Source organism: Pteropus vampyrus, unplaced genomic scaffold, assembly GCF_000151845.1.
Source record: "Pteropus vampyrus isolate Shadow unplaced genomic scaffold, Pvam_2.0 Scaffold152, whole genome shotgun sequence".
NCBI classification, from domain to species: Eukaryota; Metazoa; Chordata; class Mammalia; order Chiroptera; family Pteropodidae; genus Pteropus; species Pteropus vampyrus.
Genome location: NW_011888933.1, coordinates 310784 through 323335, shown reverse-complemented (window position 1 = coordinate 323335; position 12552 = coordinate 310784). Strand labels below are relative to the sequence as shown.

The window sequence follows — 12552 nt, the reverse complement described above, 5'->3', positions numbered from 1 at the left end:
CTACTGTGGATTCTTTATGAGCAGGAATCTATCCAGATTTGTACTTGGCATATAAAATGGGTTCCATAATATGCACCAAATAAACTGTATTTAGAATCTATCTTCCCTCATATCAAGATTTGTATTAAAAGATGACTTCAAGAAATTAAATACTTTATTTCTCTGACAATACCAATATATAACATATAATTCTCTCTATGGAGTAGAGGCACATGTAGTTAATTGTACAGGAAATACTTTTATCTGTTGAGATCAGGCCCTAGGATCTGGTTCTCCATTTCATGGGTTACACCAGTATACTTTTTCAAAAAGGTATATGACTATGCTTGTTTGTTTGCAGGTAGTTGGATTCACAGCAAAGATTTTCTACTCTGACTGCTTGCTTCGCTTTCCCCACCACAAACACTTCTTTGACTACTAGATAAAATATCTTCTAACAGCAATCCAACTATAAACTATAAGGCATTTGACTGACAACCGAAGGAAAATGACAGATATCAATAGGATGAACAAATGCACTAATGAACTCGATAAGAACCCACATTTTCTAATAGCATGATTCAAATGTTCTTTTTTAAGTTATCATTAACTGATACCCACAACTGGTTAGTTTGGGGTTATTCCTGCTTTGGAAAAACAAGCAAGATTAATTTCTTGTGGTTACCATTTTAAAATAAATTCTCACATCAGAGAACCTTCAAGCTTTTTCTCTCTGGCCAAGGTTGCCCCCTTCCTGAGAGCACTTCTAATTTTCATGTGCGCCTTCTGCTACGCCCGGAGGGTGGACTCCTGACCTCTTTGCGAGAGGTGCGAATGATGCCAGAGTTAGTGACTGGGCTGCGGTTCCCCAAAGCTCCTCCTCCCCAGACGTGACATTTCTTTGGATGCAGAGGTTGGGAAGGTGGACAGAGGACAATCCTGGGTGCAGCTCCAAGGGGAGGAAGCTGAATCCTGGGGGCTGAAGAGGCCACACAGGGGACCGGTCTGCAATGCGGAACGAGTACCCTTTTGGCCATCCCACAGCTGCTCAACCTGCCCCCTGCTCTGGTCTCCCGCAGGGCCGGCCGTGGGCCGCTGTCCACAGTGGGAGGTGCTGAAAGCAAGGAGCGGGCGCGGGGGCGGCGAAGGGGGCAGCTCCTCCGAGCGCCCCCCTCCTTGCTCCGTGGCTCCTCCAGCCCTCCCCTCCTCCCGCAGCCATGTTCAACGCGAGGGGAGGGGCAGGAGAAGGGGAGAGGGACGCGGGATCAGGGCGGAGAGAGCCGGCTCTGCCTCGGGGAAGAAGGGGATGAGAGTTGGGGAGAGCAACGGGAGGAGGAGGAGGCGGCGGCGGCGGCTAGCGAGGAGCCAGCACTGGGTCCTGCAGTAGGACTCCCGGGAGCCACCATCATGGTGAAGAGGAAGAGCTCTGAGGGCCAGGAGCAGGATAGCGGCCGCGGCATCCCCTTACCCATCCAGACCTTCTTGTGGCGGCAAACCAGGTGAGGGGCGCAGAGGGCGCGCTTTTGGGTCGCCCTGGGCTAGGGGCACTCGTGGGGCCACCCGGGTCCTCTCTACTGCCACCTCTGCCACTGCTGCTGAGGCCGCGCCACAGCCCGCCGCTTCTTCTCTAGGGCTGAAAAGCAAGCCCTCTGCACCCTCTTAAAAACACGCATTTAAAAATATTTCAGTGAAGTTTGACGACAAGCAGATTGGCAGTTGCTGAATAAATATATACATTATTTAGGGGGTGGGAGGGCAGAGAGCCTAGGAAGAGGGGGCGGGGAACTAGGGAAGATAATTATGACTGGTTGTGCTCCTGCGTCCAATTCCCCCTCCATCTCCTGCTGTAATTCTAGCCCGGTGACCTGTTGTTTTTCTAGCTCCTGCCTGGCGAATATCTGCTATGCCCACTTGTTAACCATTTTTGCTCAGATTCAGCGAGTGTAGTCTTCTGGTTAAAGCCCCTGAGGAGAATGATTTTTGATAAGGCTTTTCCTCTACCCCTTTGGAAAGGCCTGAAACCTTTTCCAATAAACCGGAAACAAGGTTTTCATTATTATTATTTTAATTATTATTATTATTATTATTGAGATTTATGTAAGATATTAGATTCTGGAAATCATGATACAAGCTGTGTTCCTTTTTCAGTTTTAGTATGACTGTACCTGAGTAATGCACCACTTCTGACAATTGGCGATTTGGAATCTGATTAGGTAGAAGTCTTAAGAATAAGAGTCCATACAGAAAATGTATCGACATCTCTTTCATATATGTAATTACACATGTAAAAGCAAATGTCAGCTCTTTGACACCTGCTCTGTAACAAGCTATAGGGAGACATGAAATTGGAGTTTCATAACACCATGTTTTATTCATTAAAAATATATGTCGTAAGGATGCTCTAATAATCATTTCATTTATGTTTATAACAAATATCTCTATTGATTTTTCAGTGCATTTTTGAGGCCTAAACTGGGGAAACAATATGAAGCCTCTTGTGTGGTATGTGATGTTTACCTTTTAATGATATCTATATTCTGTGTGATAATTTCAACGCAAAGAAAGTCATTAAATCCTACTATGTATATTAATTAACTCAGCAAGTATTATTGAGCACCTACTATGTGCCAGGAGCAGTTCTAGATGATGGGATAGAACAGCAATCAAAACAAATACAGGGTTTGCATTCTAGTGGGTGGGGGACAGGCCGCTCGCAAATATGTAAAATACACAGTAAGCCAGATAGTAATAAGTGCCAGGGAGAAAAATTAAGCAAGAAAGGGGATTAGGGAGCACTAGGGTGGATTTTTCGTTTTAGAAGTGGTAGCTGGCTAAGGCTTACCTGCTAATGTGACCCCTGGACAAAGAGTTGAAGGAAGGGAGGGAGGATTAGCTGAGTGAAAAGGTGAGGGAATAGCAAGTCTAAAGGACCTTTGTTCAGAGTAGTGGGAGGGGTAGTACAGTAGAAGAGAGGTGGAGAGATAACAGAGAACCAGGGCTTTGCAAGGCAAGAATAATAAATTCTTAATTAACAAAATTGCAACTGTTATTGTAGTGGAAGTTCATAATATGAGTATTTATGAACTACTCAAAGTAATGCAATTCTGAACTTTTATGTCCTGTATTTGTTGTGCAAGTGTGTAAATGGGTGATGTAAAACAGTGCTATTAATATTTATGCAAAATAGCACCTTGACCTGAGATTCTAAGAGAATCACATTCCCATTTTAGAAGTTGAGAACAAAAAGACATGAAATCATGAAGCAAAATAGAGATGGGATTTTTCACATTTAACTTCATTAAAATTTGGAGCTAACATAGAGGGTTCACACTGCACATATTATAACCAAAAAGTAGAAACCTACCTATTTCGATATTGCCATGAATATTTCTAAATGGCTATACAAATGACCTTCTAGTAAGGAGCTCTGAATGTATTAGGGACACTAACTATGATGGAAGCCAACTGGAGAGTTAAAAATTCTCTCTCTCTGTGTCTCCGTCTCTCTTGCAGGACTTTGTTTTGTTGCATCTCCTGCCCTTCAAAGTTGTCACAGAGATATTTTTTAAAATCTTACTTTCTAATAAGAGCCTTTTAATAGAATTTGTCTTGTATTTATCTCAAGTTAGAGTAATTTGACACTTGAAATCTCTGAGCTTTCCTTAAACCATGCTTACAATTATACTAGCTTAAAATAATCCAGACTGTTCTCTGTTCTTGGCAAAGATGTCCGACATTTTTAATGTTACACAATATCAAATAGCTAAGTCACATTCATAGATAGATAGATATAGATATTTAAAGATCTAAATTAAAAATTATTTTATCTACTAAAAATTACCCGTGGGCTGAGAGATTTAAAAATATTTGGATCTGCATTGCTAGCATATTCAAAGACCTTTATTTAGTTTCTTAAAAACAAACAAATAAACAAACCAGATTGCATCTCTGATTCACTCATTACTAAAACTTCAGCGTGCTTTTCATTATGAATTTAATTTCTTTTTTTGAATCAAAAAGTGAACAGTTTGGAGAATTTCTGTATTAAGCTATGTATTTTTATCAAGTACCCTCATAATTCCAATAATATATGTCAAACAGTTGGGACTTGTATTGTGATCACTCTGGAGCACATTTATACAATTTTCTAGACCATTTGAGGCATCGAATACCAATCACATTCTCTGCATACAAGTCAAATGCTTATTACATTTATTTTATATTTGATGGCTACACTTTCCTCAGTACTTTATAGTGATATACTAATCCCTTTCAAGAAAAACTGGCTAGATCAAACTTGTTCTGGGATACTACTTTCTTTGAAAATATCCCTAACCGGGATAGGAGGGTTAGTTAAACTAGCAAAGCAAAAATAGCTCACTTCCCTTCTCCCTCCCTCCCTTTTTTTCTCCCTTCCTTTCTTTATTCAACAGGTATGTTAAGTATCTTTATGGTTCCAGGCATTAGGTAAAAAGTGTCCTATGCCCAGTCATTGCTAGGGACATGGAATAACTCAGGGACCCCAAAATCAGATTTCTTGAAAGAGTTGTATCTTATTTAACACTTGAACGTTGACATCAATTCTCAAAACACTTTCACAAAGACATTTCACTTTAGTATGCACTTGTGACAGCCTCTTTGGATGACTCAGCAGCATTTTATAAAATATAACATCCAAAAACTTCATGAGTTAAATGTGTTGTACTCTTTGTTAGAGGAAGCTTATTTTAATAGATATGATAATCATTTAATAATTCAAGCCATATACTTTGGATAAAAACCTGAAAATGGGTAGATAATAGGAAATTATCACTGACAGGGTGCATGTCAAAATAGCAATGAAATGCAATATGAGTGCACTCTAAATTATCTGGTCCAGTAATTTGTATCTTTTAGGGTATACAGTACCTTGATCTCATTTTTTCACCAATCAGAATCTCTGTTTCTTATTTTATATGCTTTCCTTTTTTTCTTTTTCCTTTTGCATCTATAGTCCTTTGAACGAGTGTTGGTAGAAAACAAGCTGCACGGCCTCTCTCCGGCCCTCTCTGAAGCCATCCAGAGCATTTCCAGATGGGAGCTTGTGCAAGCTGCTCTGCCTCATGTCCTCCACTGCACTGCAACCCTGCTGTCAAACAGAAACAAGCTAGGTTGGTGCACCTGCATTACTTATTCATGGTACACCATCAGCCTTTGTGTCCAGCACTTATAATAGCACACATTAGGCACCGTGTCCAAATTATATAACTTAATTCTCACAATCCACCTCCCATATTGGTACCACTATTATCTTTATTCTACCAATAAGGGAACTGGCTCTTTTATTTTTAATTTTTTAATTTTACAGGTAATATGTAAATATATTCTCTTTTTAAACATTAAAATATTATAGGAAAGCTAAATATTCTCACCTATCTAAGATGGGTTCCCATCAGAGGTGTCCGCTTTGCCCTCCTAGCTCCTAAAGCAACCACTTTCACTTTGTAGTACTGTGTGTATGTACGTAAAGATTGTTTTTCTTTTAAATTATTTCGTATATTGCTTTTAACACATGACAGCCTATCCCAGCCATCTACCCCATGTTCGTACATGTTCTTTTCCATCCAGTTCTTTCCCCTCATTTGGGTCTCTAATCAAATGTTATCTTTATAGAGGGGACTTGGCTGGTCACATTATCTAAAATAGAATAGTTATTATCTTCAGAGCCTATACTCTTAACCATTTTGCTGCCTATTTGGAAATACACAGTTGACCTTTGAACAATGTGGTGGATGGTGGTTTGGGGTACCCACTCCTCCATAGTCACAAGTCCTCATATAACTTTTAACTATACAGTCAGCCCTTTGTTGAAAGTATTTTCTATCCTTGGTTGGGAAACTACAGTTGGGATGTAAAAATATTGTTTTTGATCCATACTTGGTTGAATCTGTGGATGTGAAACTCGAGAGATAGGAAGGGTCAATTGTATTTATTTAAAAAATTCCTACCTTTGAGTGGACCTGTGCAGTTCAAACCCATGTTCTTCAAGGGTCAACTTTATCTGGTATCTAATGAAGAAATGTGATGCATGCGGTTTCTCCTATGATAGCATGTCATTCTGCAACAGCCAGTTACAAAGCCCAAAACAAGAATGTGTCCTTCCATCAGTGGTTGTAAGCGGTATAGAGAAATGCTAGTGTCTCCTAGGAAATCAAACCACAGAGCAAAGCAAGGATGTTCTTCCCAGACCCCAAATCGACATCTATTATTCACAGAGTTTGCCTTAACCTGGCTGTGTGGTTGTCCCATGCAGGCCACCAGGATAAACTGGGTGTTGCTGAGACAAAGCTCCTTCACACCCTGCACTGGATGCTCCTGGAGGCCCCCCAGGACTGCAACAGTGAGCGGTTTGGGGGCACAGACCGAGGATCCAGCTGGGGTGGCAGCAGCAGTGCTTTCATCCACCAGGTTGAAAACCAGGGTTCTCCAGGGCAACCTTGCCAAAGCAGCTCCAACGATGAAGAAGAGAACAACCGAAGGAAGATATTCCAGAACTCCATGGCTACTGTGGAGCTCTTTGTGTTTCTGTTTGCTCCTCTGGTCCACAGGATCAAGGTAAGCAGAAAGATAGTGTTAGCCTGACAGGGAATAGAGGTGAAGTGAAGGTGGACTTCGAATTATATTTTTATATTTGGTTGTCCATGTCCTTATGTGATCTTATAGCAAGCCAAGATATGGAGAGCTATATTTCTACATTAAACTACCAAGTGTTATTTCAATAACACAATTCTCCACCTATTATTTACTTACTAAAAAATCTTCAGTGGTTCTCCATCTGCCCCACGATAAGGTGTGACATATTAAACATGGCATATAAGGTCAATCATGATTGGGGGCTAAGTTCCACTCTTAGTCGATCCATTTCCAGTCCCTACTGGCCATGTCATAATCCAACTCTGAGAGTCATAGGAACCAGTCTCTGAATATACCCTTGCTGTTTGCTCTGCCCTCCTTTCCCTCCTCGTTCCTCTCATGGTCCTTCGAGCCTCAACTTCAATGTCGTCATTTTCATGATTTTTTTTTCCTCTGACCTTCTCCATGTAGACTTAGGCACTATCTCCTTTGTATTTTTATAGTATTTTGTAGCTACTTCTAATATAATGCAGGTGTAGAGCAGACATTTTTAATTTTTATGTGCTTTGGACTTTTTGAGTTTGGTTCAACCTGAGACTTGCTTTCCAAATATTTTCAAATGCACAAAATACAAAATGTAGGATTATATGGAAACCAGTTAAATTAAAATACAATTTTAATTTACCCCTTAGATCCAAAAGAGACAATAACATCTGAAGTCGCTGTGCCACACTCTCCAGCTGTGTGATCTTGGTGATATTACTTAACCTCTTCGATCCTCCACTGCATAAAACTGTGGATACCTGTAACACAGGGTATAAATATATGTGAAGACACAGTATAGTTCCAACACATGGAAAAAAATCAAGAAATATTTGCTATTTCTGTGAATTAATAAACTGCAGTATTCCATTTAAGTGCTAAGATAAGAGATAAGAAGGAATTTGCCCAACTATTCTTTAATAGAATATTAGAATCCTAATGAATGGACATTTCAAGTTAGCAACAAATATATTTATATATGAAGGTGGTTGTGAGACCATTAATAATCACTATGAGGGGGATGGACTAATGAGTCATCTATTTTAGTTTTAGTTAAAATTCACTTTCAGTTGACTGTCCCCTTGCTGGTAGGAACAGAATTGAAACTGCAATGGCTATATTGACCATCAAACTAAGAAAAATTTAATGTTAAATCAAATTAAATAGCTGCTTGAAAAACTTTGACTTTCTATTTGAAAAAATATTTCATATACACTGAATGGAAAGCATTACTTTAACTGAGACTGTCCCCCTGGCCTGTGGGAACTGTAGGACTTGGCTCCTGCCTACCTTCTTGGCCTCATGACCCTCCATCTCACTAGCCTCTCTCTTGTTCACTAACCTCTGGGCTCACCCACAAACTGGACAAATTCATCTTGGTTTTAGGTCCTTGCTCTGGCTGTTCCTTCTACTTGAAACGTTTGCCTCCATGCTCCACTCCTAGACTTCCAGATGGCCATATCCTCCTCATTGATTTACTCTTACCTCAAACGTCACCACTTCAGAGATATTTCCCTGGCTGCTTTAGTGCCACGAGCACATGACCACTTTTTTACCCCCTTCTTAGCACTTAGTATCTGAAACTATTTTGTGTTTGTTTATATGCATGTTGCCTATCATCCCCACTAGAACAGAGGTTCTTGAGCAAAGGGATGCTATCTGTCCAGGTCACACTGTATCTTTAGTCTAGATATAGTGTCTGGCATTTATGAAGCATTCAATAAATATTTAATGATTGACTCACTGAGTAAACCCAAGTTATTATCAAATGCTTATCCAGGTGCTAAAAGTAGCGACTATATGTAGGTATATAGTTCTTAAAATGGAGAAGACAGGAAAGAAGTCTTTTAAAAATGATAGTACATATAGATGTCTATCTGTAGAGAAATATCCTCTAAATTAGAAATGTGGAAGTATAGAAGTGGCTGGAATGCTGTAATTTTATTTGAAGAATTGGCTGAGAGTTTGAGTTTGAATCCAGTGCTTGCCACTTCCTACTTTGTAATATTGAGCAACTAACTTCTTTAAGCCTCAGTTTTCTCAAGTATAAATTGGACATAAGAGTAATTTTATGGGGCATTGTCAGGATTGAGCAAATGATAGTGTTCAACATTACACGTAGCAAGGCATTAACAAACATTAGTTGCTCTTAGTGTTAGCATTTTATTGCCATTAGTGTTATGTATTAATAGAAAGAGGCCAGATTCTCTTTCAAGAGAGACTACATAGATAGTTGAGGAAAGCTGGCTCAAGATCCGCAAGTTTTATCTATGGCCTGGAATTGGAGTATTTATAAAGCAGTAAGACAATGCATATAAAAACGGCACAGTGATTTTTGTTACACAGGAAACAATTATTGTTAGCTATTATTACTAGCATTATTGTTTTATTATTTTATTATTCCTAGGAGGGAAATATTCTAGATACCATAGGGAATAAAAAATATTAATAAGTCAATGAATTTCCCCACAGGGCTTTTTCCTTCTGAGTGAGTTATTTGCTTTTTTCAGTGTAGTTGGGGAATGTAAAATCTTTCATCAGATTTTCTCAGCTTCGGCACTGTTATCATTTTGGGTCAGATAATTTTTTGTTGTGAGGGACTGCCCTGTGCATTGTAGGATGTTAGTAGCATCTCTGGCCTTTACCCTTTAGATGACTATGGTACCTTCTCCCTCTGAGTTGTGACAACCACACATCACTCCAGGCATTGCCAGATATCTTCAAGGTGGGGGTACGGGGTTGGGGAGGGGGAAATTGCCCCTAATTGAGAACCACTGCTCTAAATTTCTCCCTTGCCTGTGGCTATGGCCCTGTCTGGCCCTATTCCTTCCTGTCCATACTGTACCCATGTGCGATACTCCTCACCAGCACCATTAGTGTCCTTTTACTTCTTATCTTTTCTTTGCATTTGCCCTTCAAAACTCCAACCCCAGATCATGAACAAAAGCCACGTTATCTATCCCTGCCCCGGAGATCTTCATGCTCCTGGGGAGAAATAACACGACCGTCCAGATCGGTGTCTCCACAAAGTTGTGATCTTCGACCCTTGTGTGCTTCCCCACTTGTCAGTCCTTTTCTTGACTTTACTTCCTCAAGTCCCCACTCGGTGCTGACACAGATAGTGTTGTAGGTTGAGGCATTTATAGGACGTGGTGCTGCGGGAGGCATGGGAGGCTGAAATCCAGGCAAGACGTTAGCCCATGCCTCCACTTCCTCACCTCCCATTTACTCCTCAACTTCATGCACTTGCTTCTGCTTTTCTCTATTATGTAACAGACAATTTTCATGTATTTCTAATTTTTACAACCGCCCATAGGGAGGTGGATATCTATGTCTGCATTTTACCAAAGAAGAAACTGATGTCCAGAGAGGTAATAATCAAGCTCATAAGTAACTAATGCAGGATTCAAAATGAATTCCATCTGACTTTCTACAAAACTATATTGTTTCGTACGCTTCTGTGCTTGAACTCTTCTCACTAAGGTCATAAACAACCTCTGAGCTATTGACCCTCATCTTTGTTCTGCAGTCCTCATCTCTTGAAGCCTCGGCTGCATTTGAAACTACCATGATAACGTCTTGAAAATTTCTCTCCCTTTGGTGACACTGCACTCTGCGGCTTCTCCTTGCATCTGACTTTCTGCTCTTTCTCTTTTGAGAGCTTATCTTCTTTGCCTGACCCTTTAATGGTAGGCTTCCCCAGAGATGCATCCTGGACTCTTTGCTCTTCTCATTCTACCTTCTTTTTGGAAGACTTCCTCTCCAGGTTCATTTACCATTCATGTCCCACAGGCTGAGGTCACCTAATTATATATCTCTAAATGAGGTTGTTCTTCTGGCTTCTGACCAAATTGCCAGCTAGCTTCTCTAAGTAGATGATCTATGGGCATTTCAGATTTCCCCTGGAATGAGCCCTTGTCCCAGTGTTTTGTATGGCAGATTATGGACCCATTTACATTAACTCAAAAACTAGGAGCTGCCTTTAATTATTCCTTCATTCTTACCAGCATATTCTACTAATCACAGAGTCCTATTCATTTTGTCTCCTAAATAGTTCTCAAATGTACCACACCTTTTTCGTCACTATTTATTGTGTTAACCCAATCTTTCAGCATCCCTTACTGAGACCTCTTCCTTGGGCCACTTTCTACCTGAATTCACAGTCTCCAAGCTTGTCTCATGAAATCCAACCTCAGTGCCCAAATGATCTATCTTAAATGAAGATCTGACCATATCACCAACATGCTTAAAGAAATTTGTCGATTTCTCACCATAGAGAGTGAACTCTAGCTCCTTCCTGAGTGTAGTAACTGGGCCCTCCAGGACATGCCCTCCTGTCCAGGGCTACTTCTGCTTCTGTGAGCTCCAAATGCTTCGGGTCTCCAAAGAATAATACATGACTTTTTTCAGGCCTATTCTCATGCTAATTCTGCTGCCTAGAAGGCCCTCATACCCCAGCCTGCCTAGGAAATCCCTACTCATCCTTACAACTCCATTCAAGATCCATCCTCCCTATTTCTATTATATTCTAGACATATCTTTATTGTTATTTTTAATTTGTTTCTTATCATTATCTCTTTATGGATCTGTCTCTCCAATTAGATTCTGAATGGTTTGAGGATAGGAATTATCATTGTGTTCTGGATTGCTAACACAGTGCCTGTCTTTTTGAGGTGTTTTTAAAATATTTATTGAATGAATTAATTCAGATTAGCAAAAAAATCTATATAAGTGACTCATCCTTTCGTAACAGTATATAATTTAATGTTTATTTTTGTTGTTTAAATTTATAAGTAACAAGCTCAAATATTTTACATTAAAAAAACCCTGAAAATTCTGTCAAATATATTATTAGACCAAATTTAATTTTATCAGTGAAAAACAAATATTACTCCCAGGGGGTCTACTTTAAATGTAGTATGAATATTTTCTTGGTTTGATCATATTCACTGATTCCTTCAATAATTATTTATTGAATGCCTGCTACATGCTAGGCACTGTTCAGAGTGCTGGAGAAACAGCAGGGAATAAAACAAAATCTAAGCCCTAAAGATTTTTATAAAAATCCATATGTGTGAAGAAAACAACTTTCAAATGGAATTAAAATAATACTTGTTTAAGTAGCTCTCTCTAAGCTACTAGTAAAGACATTTAGAATTACTTCATGCCATCATGGAAACAGGCTTTCGATGCAAACAAGAAAAGCATCTGAAGTAAATCTACCAATGTTTACACCCTCTGGTTTTTCTCAGGACCTTTCTAGACCTCCTACCCATAGCTGTTTGAATGATAAACAGGGTCTTCTCCAGCTAAGAGATTCTAGTCATGTATGCATACATAGCATTTGAGTGACCCATTGAAGGGGGCTCTAAAAGAGGAATTAGGATCCCAGAATTTATGCACTTACCCTATTTTCCTTTGTAAAAAGAAAAACAAGAGGAAGCTATAGGTTCTGCAGGTCTGAAGAGTGATTGAATTTAGTGGTGTTATTTGGGAAAGGTAAATTAAGCAACAATTAAGTATTGATGCTCAAGGAGAAATGCACAGTAGAAGGAGATCTCAACTTGTCTTCAAGAGTTATACCATCTAGTTGGGGATATATCAAATAAAACAAAATGATGACAGTAACTGTCAGCGAGTGCTAAGTGTCACCATGATAGACCAGATATTAAAGGCCAGAGTTTCAGTATAAGAGCTCACTTTCTGCTACAGTGTCCATTGGAGTTTTGTTTGTGTCAAAATTACTTATGAGAAACATGGAAAAGAACTGAGCTCAGAAACTGTGAAATCATTGAAACCAGGTCAATTGAGATTTGGCATCCTGCATTTCTGGATACAAATCTCATAAGCTTTGCTTACTATTAATTCCTTGCTTGCTAGATCTAATACCACACATAATACTGAAGCTTTCTTTATATC

The 12552-nt window shown here is 39.6% G+C and overlaps 1 protein-coding gene across 2 annotated transcripts in view; it reads left to right on the top strand.

The window, feature by feature from the left end:
* The first annotated feature begins 1276 nt into the window (after positions 1-1276).
* Positions 1277-12552, top strand: part of UNC80 (unc-80 homolog, NALCN channel complex subunit) — a 188215-nt gene continuing 176939 nt past the window's right edge. For both annotated transcript variants that reach the window (XM_011369629.1, XM_011369628.1), the window contains exons 1-4: positions 1277-1478; positions 2433-2481; positions 4973-5129; positions 6272-6573. In XM_011369629.1, coding sequence (XP_011367931.1) covers positions 1387-1478; positions 2433-2481; positions 4973-5129; positions 6272-6573 — 600 coding nt within the window. In that variant the 5' untranslated portion in view covers positions 1277-1386. The remainder of the gene's footprint in view (positions 1479-2432; positions 2482-4972; positions 5130-6271; positions 6574-12552) is intronic.